General features: G+C 47.8%; 1 protein-coding gene across 1 annotated transcript in view; it reads right to left on the reverse strand.

Annotated features, from left to right (window-relative positions):
- The window catches only part of LOC132818574 (guanine nucleotide exchange factor VAV3-like), a 49,615-nt gene that overhangs the window by 2,591 nt on the left and 28,081 nt on the right, over positions 1-18,943 (reverse strand). Inside the window, exons 10-13 of the mRNA XM_060829632.1 lie at positions 15,379-15,495; positions 13,917-14,004; positions 12,415-12,544; positions 481-632 (exon numbers count right to left, since the gene is read on the reverse strand). Coding sequence (XP_060685615.1) covers positions 481-632; positions 12,415-12,544; positions 13,917-14,004; positions 15,379-15,495 — 487 coding nt within the window. The remainder of the gene's footprint in view (positions 1-480; positions 633-12,414; positions 12,545-13,916; positions 14,005-15,378; positions 15,496-18,943) is intronic.

The following is an 18,943-nucleotide window of genomic DNA, read 5'->3' on the forward strand; positions in this document are numbered from 1 at the left end:
TCTCTGAGATTTGCCAGACTGACTGGGATTAACTGGATCACTGGTCAACTGTGAGCATGGGCTTGATGGGCAGAAGGGCCTCATTCAGTGCTGCCAAATTCTCAGAAGCAATGACCAGCAATAGCCTGGGTCTGTTTACAATGCTCCCACACACTCACCCTCAGTGTTATTCCCAGGACAGTGTTACACACTCTCACACTCTCAGTGTTATTCCCAGGACAGTGTTACACACTCTCACACTCTCAGTGTTATTCCCAGGACAGTGTTACACACTCTCTCACTCTCAGTGTTATTCCCAGGACAGTGTTACACACTCTCACACACTCAGTGTTATTCCCAGGACAGTGTTACACACTCTCACCCTCTCAGTGTTATTCCCAGGACAGTGTTACACACTCTCACTCTCAGTGTTATTCCCATGAGTGTCTGTCACTCTCACACCCACACTCTGTGTGTTATTCCCAGGACGGGGTTACACACCCTGCCATTGACAGCTCCTCGCCACCAGCCATTGGGTCCATTTTTGGTGTAAATCTTCACCATGTCTCCCTCCTGCAGTGACAGTTCCCTCATATCTCGCGCTGAGAAGGCATACTGAGCTACGGCGACTCCCACCACCTTCGGACCCAAAGCTGACAAAATAAAACACAAACCGTTATTTGTTCACACAGAATATGTGACCAGAGTCTTACCGAAAACATGACAAATCTGGTTGAATGCTTGCATTGTCCATTCTTCAGGACAATGTGCAAGTATACCGGAAAACCAACATTTACAATGCCACCCTCATGTTCCAGCAGATCCATCTGTCCATGACAGGATTGGTACGAGTGACCACCTCAAAGTTTCGGTGCAGACAAAGTCCCACCTTCACATTGAGAATACCCTTCCTCGTGTTGTGTGGCACCATCCCCGTGCTAAATGGGACAGACTTCATACAGATTGAGCAACTCAAGGCTGGGTATCTATGAGGCGCTGTGAGCCATCAACAGCAGCCGAACTGTACTCCAGCACAATCTGTAACCTCATGGCCTGGCATATCCCCCACTCACCCATTACCATCAGCCAGGGGGTCAGCCCGGGTTCAATGGAGAGTGCAGGAGGGTATACCAGGAGCAGCACCAGGCAGACCTGAAGATGAGGTGCCAACCTGGTGAAGCCACCACACAGGACTACTTCCAGACAGGATAGACAGAGCTAAACGATCCCACAACCAATGGATCAGATCTAAACTCTGCAGTCCTGCCACATCCAGTGGTGAATGGTGATGGATGATTAAACAGCTCCCTGGAGGAAACTCCACAAATATCCCCATCCCCAATGACAGAGGAGCCCAGCACATCAGGGCAAAAGATAAGTCTCTTGCTTTCACAGCAATCTTCAGCCAGATATGCCGAGTGGATAATCCATTTCGGGCTCCTCCAGCAGTCCCCAGTGTCACAGATACCAGGCTCCAGCCAGTTCCACATGAACTGACCTTACAGTGCATAAAATTGCCCAGGACTGTCCCGTACACAGAAAGCAGGACAGATCCAACCGGGCCAGTTACCACCCCATCAGCCTACTCTCTATCATCAGTAACGTGATGGACGGGGTCAGTAACAGAGCTATCAAGCAGCACCTGCTCAGCAATAACCTGCTCAGTGACGCCCGGTTTGGGATCCACCAGGGTCACCCAGCTCCTGACCTCATTACAGCCTTGGGTCAAACATGGACAAAAGAGCTGGATTCCAGAGGGGAGGGGAGGGGGACAGCCCCTGATATCAAAATCACATTTAACAAAGTATAGCATCAAGGAGCCCTGGGCAAAACTGGAATCAGTGGGTATCAGGAGGAAAACTCGCCGCTGGTTAGAGTCATACCTGACACAGAGGAAGACGATTGTGGGTGTTGGAGGTCAGTCATTCAGCGCCAGGACATCCCTGCAGGAGTCCCCCAGGGTAGTGTTATCAATGACCTTCCCTCCATCATCAGGTCAGAAGTGGGGATGTTCACCGATGATTGCACAGGGGTCAGCATCATTCATGACTCCTCCTCAGATACTTGGTGAATTCACGTTCAAATACAACAAGATCTGGACAATATCCAGGCTTGGGCTCACACCACACAACTGCCAGGCAATGGCCATTTCCAATAAGAGAGAATCTAACCACAGCCCCTTGATATTCAATGATGTTACCATCACGGAATCCACCATTGTCAACATCTGAGGAGGGGGTTGGCATTGACCAGAAACTCACCTGGACTCACCACATACACACAGTCACCCCAAGGGCAGGTCCGATGTTAGGAAGCCTGTAGCAGCACCATGAATAATTATGACGCAGAAATATAATGTCTACGCTGCTGGAATTCCCTGAGGCACGGTCAGCGGTGAAGACAGAGGAGGCCAAGGGTGATAGTGACAGATTTGAGAAATGGCAGGCACGACCAATCAGATTCACCTCAGAAACGTGGAGGTGATGGATTTTTCTCGGAAGATCAAGGAGACAATACCAACGGAATGGGTGAGAGAGAGCTCGGATTCTTTGTGTTCAGGTTAACAGAGTGGCTCACAGTCTCCTGCTCTTCATAATCGATGAGAATCTGCTCCATCTTCATCAACATGGGCCAGACCCCAGCCTCAGGGCCCTGCTCTTTCAGAACAATGTCAGGGTGAGAGGGAGCCGAGGTGATTGACTGGAATGGGATCAGGGATCAGGGATCTCGGTGAATGTGGAGAGACTGGAGAAGCTGGGATTGTTCTCCTTAGATCAGAGAAGGTTCCAGGAGGTTTAACCGAGGTGTTCAAAACCATGGAGAGAGTTTGTTGGAGTAAATCAGGAGAGAGTGTTTCCAGGGGCAGGAGGGTGAGGGAGCAGAGGGAGGGGGATTGAAGGGAATCGGGGAGAAGCCCCCGAGAGGGAGGGGAGGGGGGTTGTTTAAACATATGGGACAGTGGATACAGGTCCAATTAAATCATCCAAAATGGAACTGGGGAATTATCTCAAGGGAGAAAACATTTCAGTGGGACGGGGACAGATTGGGTATGAGAAATTATTCAGCGGTTTTTATCAAAAGAGCTAGCACAGAATGGATGGGCTGGATTATATGAAGTCTCTGAAGGATAGAGGTTTATAAAATCATGAAGGACATGGGTGGGATAAACAGACAAAGTCTTTTCCCTGGGGTGTGGGGGTCCAGAACTAGAGGGGCATAGGTTTAGGATGGGAGAGGAAAGATATAAAAGAGACCTAAGGGGCAACTTTTTCACACAGAGGGTGGTACGTGTATGGAGTGAGCTGCCAGAGGAAGTGGTGGAGGCTGGTACAATTACAACATTTAAGAGGCATCTGGATGGGTATATGAATAGGAAGGGTTTGGAGGGATATGGGCCGGGTGCTGGCAGGGGGGACTAGATTGGGTTGGGATATCTGGTCAGCATGGACGGGTTGGACTGAAGGGTTTTTGTTTCTGTGCTGTATGTCTCTGAGACTCTACGACAAATTGAAGTCACAACCTTGAACCCACCACAGAGAGAATTTGATGCTGGGTGATGACTGATTTGGGATAAAGAGGAGTCTGAGAAGGAGAGGTCATGTCCTTCAGAGAAATGTGAGACAACACTAATTCTAAAGTGAACTATACTGTAAACAGAAGAGCCTTGGGAAAAGTTGATAGGCAGAGAGATCTGGGAGTACAGGTCCATTGTACCCTGAAGGTTGCTGCACAGGTGGATAGAGTGGTCAAGAAGGCATATGGGACGCTTGCCTTCATTGGACGGGTATTGAGTATAAGAGCCGGCAAGTTGTGTTAAAATTGTACAAGACATTGGTTTGGCCGCATTTAGAATTGTGTACAGTTCTGGTCACCACATTCCCAAAAGGATGTGGATGCTTTGGAGAGGGTGCAGAGAAAGTTTACGAGGATGTTGGCGAGTATGGAAGGTGCTAACTATGAAGAGAGGTTGAGTAGGTTAGGATTGTTTTCATTAGAAAAAAGGAGATTGAGGGAAAGACCTGATTCAGGTTTACAAAACCATGAAGGGTATAGACAGGGTGGGTAGAGACAAGCTGTTTCCCAGGGTGAAGGATTCAATAACGAGAGGTCACGCTTTCAAGGTGAGAGGTGGATAGTTTAAGGGGGATACACGCGGCAGGTACTTCACACAGAGGGTGGTGGGTGTCTGGAACGCGTTGCCAGCAGAGGTGGGAGAGACAGGCACAGTAGATTCGTTTAAGATGAGTTTGGACAGATGCATGAGTAGGTGGGGAGCAGAGGGATACAGATGCTTAGGGATTGGGCGACAGGTTTAGACAGTAGATTTGGATCGGCTCAGGCTTGGAGGGCCGAAGGGCCTGTTCCTGGGCTGTAAATTTTCTTTGTTCACTCTGAACCTGACACAAAGCAGCTCCAATGGGGATCCAGCGTGATCTGATTGAATAGCGAAGCAGGCTCAAGGGGCTGAACAGCCTCGTCCTCGTGGCGTCATGGACAAAGCCTGACTGATCAAATAAGAGACCCATTCTGTGTGCAACACTGCCCTCCAGTGTTTGGTGTAAGGACAGCTACAGAAATGCCCTGTCCTCAGACTGAGAGTCTCACCCGAAGTAAATCAACAGCCAGAGGCAGGGAATGGAGTTGGGATCTTCCTGCTCTGTGTGTGTGGACCTCAGGACTACACAGAATCATCACAGGAATCCAACATTTAGTTCCTAATAGTTTTGCTTGTTAACAAAGCTCAGAAAGCAGAAGGTTTGTCTCAGTGTGAAATTGCACATTAATTACTAACAGCAGCAGAATCTCAAGAGGGTCAGATTCTGTAAAAGGTGGGGAGCAGAAGGTGTGGGAAATCACTCAGCTCCTGCAGCAGAGAGTAAACGAGAGGAAAATCAAACCCTCAATCTCCCGGAGGGAATTTTAATTCCATTCCCACAGGAAAATATTCCCTTCTCAGATCAGAAATACGGTCAGAGGCAGTGTTACTGGAGGGAGAGACAGTGATGGGGGAGGTGGGGGACAAGAGAGAGAGGTAGAGAGGGAGGAAGGGAGGGAGAGGGTGAGAGACAGACAATGTGATGGGGTAGTGACGGAGAGAGAGTGATCAGGAAAGGGAGTACAGATCACGAACCGTGTTGAGCAACAACATATGCCACACAGAGAGACTCTGCCTTCACACCCCTCACACACCCCCTCGAGTATCTTCAACACCAGCTCGATGGCAGACACCACACCCTTGAAATCGAGATTGAGTCCATATTCTCAGGTCGTGCACAGGATACAGTGGATCAGCTGAGACACTGTCAAGGGGATGAGGTAGTGGAACTACACCACTGGCTGCACACCCAGAACATGAAACTGGCCAAAATTGGCATCACTAGCAACAATACCCAAGCCTCCTCAGGACCACAGTTGAAAATGGCACCATCGCAGGGAAATCCATCACAAACTTGTCTGACCACACTCTTCAACCGAACAAACTCCAAGCTCTCAGCTGAGGGCTTAATTTATAGCAAATGGATCCCATTGGTCTAGCAGCAGACACTGAGGAAAACATCAGGTGAATGAGGATTCAGGAATGTTTCCACAAACCCCAATATGTCAACAGTGAACCCAACGAGACAACTAAATAACCGGAACAGTCGACAGAGAGATTCGTGATGCAGCAACCAACGGGGAAACAGTCGAAATGGACTGTTCCGGAAAGTCACAGCTCCGGAAGGTCACAGCTCCGGAAGGTCACAGTCCCAGGCCCAAGCTGTCAGGAGATGCGTTAATGCCAGATTCATCAGCTGCACCCACAGGGTAGCGCAGTATATCTTCCAAACACAAAACAACAAAGTCCATGCTCTCAAACCCAACCACAACATCGTCACCAAACCAGCCAACAAAGGAGGAGTCATCAGCGTACAGAATCGAACAAACTATTGCAAAGAAACACACTGACAACGGAACAACAAGGAACATTCCAGACAACTAAAGGCCGATCCAAGCAAAGAACACACCTGTCAACTGAAAGACTGGTCAAGGTTTTTGATCCCGTCCTTTCAGAGTATCCTACACTCTCTCATCCCATAAACGTCTCACACGGGGGACTGCTACAGCCTTCCAAAGGTCACAATGCCCAAAGACCTGGACCTCCCGCTGTATCAGGCAATGGGACCCCATGTGAGAACCTCTCTGGGCATTTTGAAGGCATCTTGGAACCCATTGCATACGGGACCCCCAGCTCCTGTCGCGACACTACAGATTTCTTACAGAAACACAGCACCCACAGAGTAGTCGAACCAGGAACGTTCCTCATCACAATGGATGTGTCAGCTCTACACCAGCATTCCCCCTGATAACAGCATCACTGCACAGCCGCAGTACTCAATACCAACAACTGCTAATCTCTGAGCACTGTCCTACAACTCATCAGCTTCATCCTTGATCACAACGTCTTCACCTTCGACAACCAGCTCTTCATCCAGACATGGAGACCTTATTTACACCCCAATGTGCCGACATTTTCATGCAGAATTTCGAACAAGAATTCTTTGCTGCACAGTACCTCCAACCAGCACCATCCACTAGAGACATAGATGACATTTTCTTCCTTTGGACTCATGGTGAAGAATCACTGAAATGACTGCACAACAATATTAACAAGTTCCATCCCACCATCAGACGCACCATGGGCTACTCTTCAGAATCAGTCTCATTCTTGGACACACGTCTCTCCATCAAGGATGGACACCTCAGTAGCTCAGTCTACAGCAAGCCCACAGATAACCTCACGATGCTGCACTTCTCTAGCTTCCACCTGAAACACATTAAAGAGCCATCCCCTGCACATACACAGGTTCAGGTGAGGGGGAAGGCAACAGACACCTAAAGATACTGGAAGATGCCCTCATAAGAATGGGATATGACCCTCACTGCATCCATTGCCAGTTCCAACGTACCACAATGAAAACCCGCAATGATCTCCTCAGAAGACAGACATGGGACATGACCGTTACGGCATGCTCCTCACAGCCTTCAATATGTCATCGATGAGACATAGAACATAGAAAAGTACAGCACAGAACAGGCCCTTAGGCCCATGATGTTGTGCCGAGATTTAATCCTAATGTAAAATATAGTAACTTAACCTACGCACCCCTCAACTCACTGCTATCCATGTGCAAGCCCAGCAGTCGCTTAAATGTCCCCAGTGACTCTGCTTCCACCACCACCGCTGGCAACACAATCCATACATTCACAACTGTGGGCGGCACGGTGGCACAGTGGTTAGCACTGCTGCCTCACAGCGCCAGAGACCCGGGTTCAATTCCCACCTCAGGCAACTGTCTGTGTGGAGTTTGCACGTTCTCCCCGTGTCTGCGTGGGTTTCCTCCGGGTGCTCCGGTTTCCTCCCACAGTCACAAAGATGTGCAGGTCAGGTGAATTGGCCATGCTAAATTGTCCATAGTATTAGGTAAAAGGGTAAATGTAGGGGTATGGGTGGGTTGCGCTTCGGCGGGTCGGTGTGGACTTGTTGGGCCGAAAGGCCTGTTTCCACACTGAGTAATCTAATCTAAACTCTCTGCATAAAGACCCTACCTCTGACCTCTCCTTTATACCTTCCTCCTAATATCTTCAAACTATGACCTCTCTGGTTATTGATTCTATCTATACCTCTCATTTTGTACACCTCGATCAGGTCACCTCTCTTCTTCCTTCTCTCCAGAGAGAAAAGTCCGAGCTTATTCAACCTCTCTTTATAAGACAAGCCCTCCAGTCCAGGCAGCATCTTGGTAAACCTTCTTTGCACCCTCTCCAAAGCCTCCACATCTTTCCGATAGTAGGGCGACCAGAACTGGACACAATATTCCAAGTGTGGTCTCACCAGAGACTTGTAGAGCTGCAGCAAAACCTCACGGCTCTTAAACTCGATCCCCCTGTTAATGAAAGCCAAAACAGCATATGCTTTCTTAATAATCCTATCCAGTGGGGGGGCAACTTGGAGGGATCTATGTACTTGCACACCCAGATCCCTCTGTTCCTCCACACTGCCAAGAATCCTGTCTTTAATCCTATATTCAGCATTCAAGTTCAACCTTCCAAAATGCATCACTTCACATTTATCCAGGTTGAACTCCATCTGCCATTTCTCAGCCCAGCTCTGCATCCTGTCTGTGTCGTGCTGCAGCCCTCTATACTATCAACGGTAGCTCCAACCTTTGTGTCATCTACAAATTTACTAACCCACCCTTCAACCTCCTCATCCAAGTCATTTATAAAAACTACAGAGAGCAGAGGCCCAAGTACAGAGCCCTGCGGGACCCCACTTGAGGCAGAATACTTTCCATCTATATGATTCACAGCAAACTGCCCAGCCTTCAGGACAACATCAACCACAAACCATACAACCTTGTCATGACAACCACTGCAAGACGTGTCAGAGTTTCAACATGGATACCACCATTACACATGGGGACACCACCCACCATGTAGACGGCAGGTACTCCTGTGACTTGGCCATCGTTGTCTATCTCATATGCTGCAGGCAAGGATGCCCCGAGGCATTGTACATTGACAAGACCAAGCAGACGCTACAACAACAGATGAATGGACACCATCCAACAATCGCCAGGCAGGGATGTTCCCTCCCAGTCAGGGAACACATCAGCGGTCAGGGACATTCAGCCTGCGGTCATTGGGTACATGCTTTCTGGGGTGGTCTTCCAGATACACAACACCGAATCGCTGAGCAGAAACTGATATCAAGTTCCGTACCCATGAGGACGGACTCAATCGTGATCTTGGGTTCATGTCACACTATATACAACCCCAACATTCAGTTCTGTGTAACCTCTTCCTTTACTAGAACAAAGAACATTACAGCACAGGAACAGGCCCTTCGGCTCTCCAAGCCTGTGCTGATCCAGATCCTCGATCTAAACCTGTCACCTATTTTCTAAGAATCTGTATCCCTCTGCTCCCTGCCCATTCCTGGACCTTTAATGACACTATCGTTCCCACCCCTACCACCTCCAGGTACCCACCAGCCCCGGTGTGAAGAATTTTCCACACATATCGCCCTCAAACTTTTCCCCTCTCACCTCAAATTCGTGACCCCTAGTAATTGAGTCCTGTTTTCTCACCATCACCTTGATTCCTTGACATAGAAACATAGATGACAGGAGCAGGAGTAGGCCATTCGGCCCTTCAAGCCTGCCCCACCATTCAATGCAATCATGGCTGATCTTGCAATCTCAGTCTCCCATTCCCGTCCTCTCCCCATCCCCTTTAATCCCTTTAGCTGTAAGGGTCATGTCCAGCTCCCTCTTGAATATATCTAATGAATTGGCTACAACAGCTTCCTGTGGGAGAGAATTCACAACTCTCTGGTTGAAGAAATTCCTCCTCAGTTCCGTCCTGAGTGGCTTACCCCTTAAACTTAGACCATGACCCCCTAGTTCTGGACTTCCCCAACATTGGCAACATTCTTCCAGCATCTAGTCTGTTCAGTCCCATCAGGATTTTATATGTTTCTATGAGATCCCTCTTATTCTTCTAAATTCCAGGAGTACGAGCCCAGTTGATCCAGGCTTTCCTCATATTTCAGTCCTGCCATCCCGGGTATCAGTCTGGTGAATCTTCACTGAACTCCCTCAATAGCAAGAATGACCTTCCTCAGACGAGGAGACAAACCTGCACACAATACTCAAGGGGTGGCCTCACCAAGGCCCTGTACAACTGCAGCAAGACACCTTTACTCTGATACTCCAACCCTCTCACTATGAAGGCCAGCATGCCATTAGCTTTCCTCACTGCCTGCTGCACCTGCACACCAACCTTCAGCGACTGTCCCACCGTGACACCCAGGTCTTGTTGCACCTCACCTTTTCCTAAACTGCTACCATTCAGAGAATAATCTCCTTTCCTGTTTTGGTGACCAATATGGGTAACCTCTCATTTATCCACATGTATTTGCCCACTCAGCCAGTCTGTCCAGGTCACCCTGCAGCCTCTTAGCATCCTCCCCCCAGCACACACTGCCACCCAGCTTAGTGTCATCTACACATTGGAAATATGGCATTCAACTCCTTCATCCAAATCGTTAATGTATTTTGTGAACAGCTGGGTCCCAGCACTGACCCCTGTGGTACCACACTCATCACTGCCTGCCACTCTGAAAAGGACCCAATATTCCAACCCCCTCCTTCCTGTCTGCCAAGCAGTTCTCTATCCACATCACTACATTACCTCCTATATCATAAGCTTTACTTTTCCTTACTAACCTCTCATGTGGAAACTTGTCAAAAGCCTTTTGAAAGTCCAGAGACACAACATCCACTGATTCGCCATTGTCCACTCGACTGGTCGCATCCTCAAAAAACTGATCTCTCCACCTTAATTACTTTGTACAGTTTTGGATTACTTGTTACTTCAGTTAGTCCCTTGGCACACTTTATGCCTATCATGTTATGCCAGCCGTTTGGTTTGTCTCCAGTACCACCTTATGGTCATCCCTTCAGTCACTATTCAGCTGTCGACACTTGATCACCTGCAGAGATTTATTATTCAACCCGTCGACAGTCCACTCACTGCATTTGTACATCAATCTCTCTATCTGTAAATTCTGGGCCTGCATCCTTCCCTTCACCTGACAAAGGGGCAGTGCTCCGAAAGCTTGTGATTTCAAATAAACCTGTTGGACTATAACCTGGTGTCGTGTGACGGGGATAGAGAGAGACAGAACACGGTGGAGAGAGGGGGATCAGGAAAGAGTAATGAGCAGATCGAGAGAGAGAGAGAGATCGCGCATGATGGAGAGAGTGATTAGGAAAGGGAGTGTGATGAGGATGGAATGATGGAGGAAGAGTGTATAGACGCCTTGAGGCATTGGGCTGATGCTGTACAGCGGATTTTTGATCTGAATCTCAGGCTAATCTCTCCCTGAAACAGCAAATGGTCTTCAAACAAAGTCAGAGATTAAAGCAGAGGAATTAGAGAGGCAAGCTGTACCTGACCAGAAGGGTGTCGAGGAAGGAGGTGGAAAGCTGAAACCAGCAGGATTTACAAATGAGAGCCCACAGAACATAGAAGCAGCTGAGATAGGAACGAAAGAGAAAAGAAATTAGTTACAGCAGCACCATGGGACAACTCTCACAGCTGAGCAAACATTAACAAAAGGTCAAACAGACTGGGCTCAATCAATTTGTTAATAAAGTCATTCCCTCAATTGTATTTAATTTGTAAAATGTTTATCTCTACACTGGTGTGTCTGTTTCCCCTTCATCACTGGCATCTGTGTTTCACCCTCACATCATTGCTCTGTACAGATCATTAAACCGTAACCAACAGTGGGTTGGAATTTAAAACCTTCCTCATTCTTTAAACTTCTCCTTGGCCCTGACCCTCTCTCTAACCCTCCAACTCTCTGCAGCATCCTCCCATTCCAGCCTCGGGCCCATTCCCTGTTTTACTGGCACCATCACAGACAGCTCTGGCTGATACTACAATAAGAATCACAAATCTGGGAACACCTGGATTGATCCCACTCACCATCCACCAGCACGGGATATGGGAGTCGCTGGTGAGATCAGCATTAACTAAACTGCCCTCTAGGATGGGTAGAGTCACCCACATTGCTGGGGGCCTGAGTCACATGTAGGCCAGACCAGGTAAGGATGGCAGTTTCCTTCCCTAAAGGACAGTAGTGACCCAGATGGGTTTTGCCTAACAATTGACATCATTAGACTCTTAAATTCTTAGTAGACTCAAATTTCACCATTTGATCCTGCGGATTGAACCTGGGCCCCTACAACATTTATCTGGATCTCTGAAATAATGGTCTGACAATGATACTATCTGGTCATCACCTCCCCTTCAGTAGCAAATTTACTCAACTGAAATGATACAGGGAAGATCGATAGACCCAATCATGACGGAGTCCGGGACCAATCAGAGAGCTCCATCTGTCATTGAGCCCAGACAAAATGAGAGGAACCCCCTCCATCTCCCAATGGGGGAGAGCTTTGGGAACCATTGATCCAAAGTCCCCTGTTCCTCCTGAACTCGCTGTAATCTCCACACGTCACATCTCCAATTACTCAGATCCTGGAGCCCAGCATGTGGTGTCCTGAGAGAAATCACTCACTTCCATTTGAAAGAATCACCATGAACAGCCTCCACGGTCTCTCACTGGAATCTGCTCCAATGATTACCCTCGATCACACTGGAATATTGATCCCTGGATCACACTGGAATATTGATCCCTGGATCACTCTGGAATAGTGATCCCCAGATCACACTGGAATCTGTCCCTTGGAGGTCAGGCTCTGCAGAGATTCCTGACCTGGACACAGTGAGACAGCTGGTCAGGGAGGAGCTGATCTACTGGGACCGATCCCACCAGCTGAGCTGTTGAGATGACAGGGACCAAGTGGTGTAAGTACTCACAGTGACCCCGCCCATGGTGAGCTCTTTGGATCGGGCCATCCTCAGGGTCTTTGTACGGATAACGTAGGGTGGTGTCCAGGGACCGGAACCCTTCTTTCAGAGAATGATATTTGTAATATTCAACAAGTTCCTGTGAATAAATAACACATTGGTCATTAATCTGTGGAATCACCAGGTGTATTACACAATCAAAACGTGAAAGGGCACAATGAGACCATTCGGCCCATTGTGCCCTTTGAAAGAGTTGCTCAATTCGCTTTTCTGCCTCCTGCCTTGGAACTGACCTTTTTTCCCCAACAGCTCTTTGCTATTTTAAACATTGCATTTGGTGTAATAACAGAGAAATCAGGCATGTTTAATGGCATCTCACACTCTACAGTCCCACAGGGTATAACATTCAAGGGTTTCTCAGAGCTTGGAAACGGACCTCTCCTTCCACCCCCATACCTAATTCATGGAAATGACATCAGATACAGCATGACACACTGTGCTCAGCTCCTTCTCAATGTAACATCGTTTTACAGCAGGTTTTACTCTATCACGGAAAACGCCAGGGGCCAGGCCACATCTCCTGCACCTTTGCAGATGTACACAGTCAGCTTTCACACGTGCCACAAGTTCCTCACTCTGAAGAAAATGGTGACTGTGTTCACATGATCGGTGTGCTCCATGTTCAGGGCATGTGAGTGAGTGACCAGAGCAGAAGACTCCAGGAATATTCATCATGCCTGACACTGAAGGGGTCCAGGACACTAGAGATCACTCCACAGTAACCAACCATCAGTCTCCGAATACCCAGAGAGCCAATCAGATACAACACCTCCATTTCGCTGGCATCACCCTTCCCTCTTTCCTATTCATCTCGACTCTCGGGAAAATAAACATGATTCCAACGCTCGGTAGCAGCAGTGTATGCTCGCTACACAATGCACTGCAGGATCCTTTAACAGCACCTTCCAAACTCCTGGCTACCTCCATCTAGAAGGACAAGGGCAGCAGATACAGGGAACACCTCCCCTGCAAGTTCCCCTCCATAAAACTCACCATTGGGACTTGGAAATATATCACCGTTCCTTCAGTGTTATTCGGTCAAAATCCTGGTACAAGTTAGTTCTGCTATAGTGTGTTTCTTCAATGCAAATTGGTCTTAACGCAGTTGAAGAATTTAGACTGTTATTTGCAGAACATGAACTTTATGTACCTATATTGGCTGTAATGTGATTCCAGCCCCATTAGGTTAAATGGTGTGGCTATTGCGTGATTTTCTTAGAACATGAGATCACACGAGAACGAAACTATCGCATTATATCAGAACTTAACGCATTGTGGGTCTACGTACAGCACATGGACTGCAACAGTTCATGAAGACAATTCACCACCTCCTCAAGGGCAACTAGGGATGGCCAATTAACACTGGCCCAGCCAGCAACACCCAGGCCCCGCACCAGATACAGAAAGATAATTATTCCTGAAGCCAGGTATTCGGTTGGAAGATTACTCACGGTTAAAGCATGGAATCGTTTATTCTCAGCGATGTGAAAGGATGAATCTCTGGAAATGATTTTGATGTGTTTTACCTCATTGTTGTACCTGCTCAGAGAGTAAGAAATGGATGTGAGGCAGACAGAATCACTCAGACATACAAAACAACCACCTTTAATCCTTCGAGACCCTCAAACTACCATCCAACAGAATTGCGATGAGGATAAAGCCCACAGGCCACTCTGTCCTGGCATTTACTGTTCACCCCAAACCCTTTGCATTCTCAGTATGCCATCTCACTCTCCCTCGTTCCCTGTTCCTTCTGCAATCCCCACCTGCAATTATCTAGTGCCCTCACCCACCTCTACACGCAGAGGCTTCAAACCATCTTCCAAATATTTATTTCCCGATTGGATTGATTAGTATTTATCTTTTTTATTTACCCACAGATTCTCCAACAGGGGGAAAGGTTGAAACCATATTTACCCTCTCCAACCCACTTAGCATCTTCAAATCTCTTTGAAATCTTATTGCTCCCAAAGCAACAAGAAAACTAGACACACAAGAGAAAGTGTTTGAGAGACTAATAGGGTTAAAGGCTGACAAATTCCCTGGAGCTGAAGGTGTGTCCCTGAGGATATTAAAGGAGGTGGCTACAGAGAGAGTAGAAACTGGGAATAATCTGCCAGGAATCCTTAGATTCTGCAAAATCATGGAGGGTTAGAAAACAGCCAATGTCACCCCTTTATTTATAAAGAGATGACAGTAACAGTAGGCCAATGAGCTTAAAGGCTGTTATTGGGAAAACGTTTGAGTCTTTTTTTAAATGAAGGATATAATAGATATTCATAAACAAATGTAGAAATTGTAGGAGCAGCAATAGACCATTCAGCCCATCGAGTCCGCTCTGCTATCAGTGAGATCATGGCTGACCTGATCAACTCCACTTCTCAGCCTTTTCCCCATAACCCTGAGTCTCTTCCTGATTAAACATCTCCCCCCTCCCCCCTCCCCTCTCTCAGCCCTGAATATAGTTAGTGTCCTCTGCAGTAATGAATTACATAGATTCAATACTGTCTGAGAGCAGACAAGCCTGCTCATCTCTAACTTGGGGAAAGGTTGTTTCGCCTTGTGGGAGAGTCTAGGACTAGAGGCAATAATCGCAGAATAAAGGGTTGCAAGGTTAAGATAATCTCTGCCTGTCATGGAATCACGCAGCAGAGGACAGCTCCACCGCATTCAACAATCTGTGCACACACCCACCCGACCCCCTCTGCTCCTCCAGCTCCTTTACCAAGAGCACGCCCTGTTTTAGATTGGGGGGGGTTACTTTGTGTTGTAATTCTTGATGAATTACATCAAGGCGTTGTTAAAACAACTCAACATCCCAATGTCCTGACCCTGAGCTATTTCTCTTTCTTTATGTTGATGTTTCAGTTGGGGGGGGGGGGGGGGAGGGGAGTGGACACAGGAACAACTCACTTCACGCTGATGGCATACTCCCCACACTCCTTCACTCTCTGCCGGATCAGGAAGGTGCTGCTCCCACGGTTGATCAGCTCGTTCTCGGCTTGCAGCCGCTCCATTGGCCCTGCGTACCTGATCAGTGACAGAAACAGCTTTAGTGATTGGCTGGAGCTGGAATGATTTTCACAAACAGCCAAGAAAGACTTGCATTTCCCTAGCACCTTTCAACACCTTCAGATTCCTCAAAGGACTCACTGCCAACAAAGTCCCTGTCATTACATGAAAATCAATAGAAGAATTGTGCATAGCTACATCCCACAACTCATTCTGACATTGAGAAAGGCTGTTTATAAATGATACTCCATCTGGGATTTATATCAAACAGGTCACCAGGGGGGCGCTAACTCACCCTAAACTGGAGTTGTCTCATGTTTTAACTCCAGGTGGGAGTGTGGGGGCAGGAGTTTAATATCTCATCGCAAAACATCACAATCTTCAAACACTCACTTATTAATACCCTCCAGGAGAGTTTTCTAGAGCAGTATGTCAATGGTCCGACGAGGAAAGGGGCCATATTGGACCTGGTACTGGGGAACGAGCCAGGACAGGTGGTAGAAGTTGCGGTGGGGGATTTCTTTGGGAACAGTGATCACAATTCTGTAAGTTTTAGAATACTCGTAGATAAAGATGAGAGTGGTCCGAAGGGAAGAATAATAAACTGGGCCAAGGCCAAGAATATCAAAATTAGGCAGGAACTGGGAAATGTGGATTGGACACAGCTATTTGAATGGGAAGTCCACATTTGAGGTGTGGGAGGTTTTCAAAGATAGATTAAAGATAGTGCAGGATAGACATATCCCGTTGAATACAAAGGATAGGAAAGGCAACATTCATGAACTGTGGATAGCAGGAGAAATCGTATGACTAGCCAAGAGGAAAAGGGAAGCGTACATAAGGTCCAGGCAGCTAAGAACAGAACAGGCCCTGGAGGAATATCGAAGAGTAGAACCAATCTTAAATGTGGAATCGAGCGGGCTAAAGGGGGTCATGAAATAGCTTCAATGAGCAGAATTAAGGAGAATCCCAAAGCATTTTATTCTTATATAAGAAGCAAGTGGGTAACTAGAGAAAGGATTGGTCCACTAAAGGATAATGAAGGAAGGCTGTGTGTCGAACCTGAGAGAATGGGTGAGATTCTGAATGATTACTTTGCATCAGTGTTCACTGAGGAGAGGAACATGATAAATGTTGAGATTAGAGATAGAAGTTTGATAACTCTGGATCACGTTGACATAAGTAGGGAAGATGTGTTGGGTAGGCTACAGGTTATTAAGGCGGACAAATCCCCAGGACTGGATGGGATCTATCCCAGGTTGCTGAGGGAGGTAAGAGAGGAAATAGCTGGGGCCCTGACAGATATCTTTGTGGCATCCTTAAATACAGGTGAAGTGCCGGAGGACTGGAGGGTTGCTCATGTTGTCCCCCTGTACAAGAAGGGTAGTAGGGATATTCCGGGTAACTACAGACCAGTGAGCCTGACGTCGGTGATGGGAAAGTTGTTGGAGAAGGTACTGAGGGATAAAATCTATTTATATTTCGAAAAGAATGGACTTATCAGTGATAGGCAACATGGTTTTGTGCAGGGGAGATCGTGCCTTACCAACTTAATAGAGTTCTTTGAGGAAGTGACCAAGTTGATGGATGGAGGAAGGGCTGTTCATGTCATATACATGGACTTTAGTAAGGCATTTGATAAGGTTCCCCATTGTCGACTAATGGAGAAAGTGAAGTCACATGGTGTGCAGGGTGTTCTAGTGAGGTGGATAAAGAACTGGTTGGGCAACAGGAGACAGAGAGTGGGAGTTGAAGGGAGTTTCTCGAAATGGAGAAAGGTGACCAGTGGGTGTTCCACAGGGGTCAGTGTTGGGGCCACTGTTGTTTGTAATATACATAAATGATGTGGAAGAGGGCACTGTTGGTATGATCAGCAAGTTTGCAGATGACACAAAGATTGGAGGAGTAACAGAAAGCATAAGGGACTGTCAGAGAATACAGGAGGATATAGATAGACTGGAGAGTTGGGAGGAGACGTGGCAGATGGAGTTCAATCCAGACAAATGGGAGGTGATGCATTTTGGGAAGTCTAATTCTAGAGCGAATTATACAATGAACAGAAGAGCCTTGGGAAAAGTTGATGAGCAGAGAGATCTGGGAGTGCAGGTCCATTGTACCCTGAAGGTTGCTGCACAGGTGGATAGAGTGATCAAGAAGGCATATGGTATGCTTGCCTCCATTGGACAGGGTATTGAGTATAAGAGCTGGCAGGTCGTGTTAAAATTGTACAGGACGGTGGTTCAGCTGCATTTAGAATACTGTGTACAGTTCTGGTCGCCACATTACCAAAAGGATGTGGACGCTTTGGAGTGGGTGCAGAGAAGGTTTGTGAGGATGTTGCCTGGTATGGAAGGTGCTAGCTATGAAGAGAGGGTGAGTAGGTTAGGTTTATTTTCACTCGAAGAAAGGAGATTGAGGGGGGGCCTGATTGAGGTTTACAAAATCATGAAAAGTATAGACAGGGTGGATAGAGACAAGCTTTTTCCCAGAGTGAAGGATTCAATAACAAGAGGTCACGCTTTCAAGGTGAGAGGTGGAAAGTTTAAGGGGGATACACGCTGTAAGTACTTCACACAGAGGGTGGTGGGTGTCTGGAACACGTTGCCAGCAGAGGTGGTAGAGACAGGCACAGTAGATTCATTTAAGATGTGTCTGGACAGATGCATGAGTAGGTGGGGAGCAGAGGGATACAGAGGCTTAGGAATTGGGGGATAAGTCTAGACAGTGGATTTGGATCGGCTCAGGCTTGGAGGGCCGAAGGGCCTGTTCCTGGGCTGTAAATTTTCTTTGTTCAAATAATAACATGTCTTCAGTATACTGACCCTCTGACAGTGCAGCAAACCCTCAGCACTGACCCTCTGACATTGCAGCACTCCCTCAGTACTGACCGTCCGACAGTGCAGCACTCCCTCAGCACTGACTCTCTGACAGTGCAACACTCCCTCAGCACTGACCCTCTGACAGTGCGGCACTCCCTCAGCACTGACCCTCTGACATTGCAGCACTCCCTCAGTACTGACCCTCTGACAGTGCAGCACTCCCTCAGTACTGACCCTCTGACAGTGCAGCACTCCTTCAGCACTGACCCTCTGACAGGGCAGCACTCCCTCAGTACTGACCCTCTGACAGTGCAGCACTCCTTCAGCACTGACCCTCTGACAGGGCGGCACTCCCTCAGTACTGACCCTCTGACAGTGCAGCATTCCCTCAGCACTGACCCTCTGACAGTGCAGCACTCCCTCAGTACTGACCGTCCGACATTGCGGCACTCCCTCAGCGCTGACCATCTGACAGTGCGGCACTCCCTCAGCACTGACCCTCCGACAGTGCAGCACTCCCTCAGCATTGACCCTCTGACATTTCAGCACTCCCTCAGTACTGACCGTCCGACAGTGCAGCACTCCCTCAGCGCTGACCCTCTGACAGTGCAGCACTCCCTCAGCACTGACCCTCTGACAGTGCGGCA

Source organism: Hemiscyllium ocellatum, chromosome 9 (genome assembly GCF_020745735.1).
Source record: "Hemiscyllium ocellatum isolate sHemOce1 chromosome 9, sHemOce1.pat.X.cur, whole genome shotgun sequence".
Taxonomy (NCBI): Eukaryota; Metazoa; Chordata; class Chondrichthyes; order Orectolobiformes; family Hemiscylliidae; genus Hemiscyllium; species Hemiscyllium ocellatum.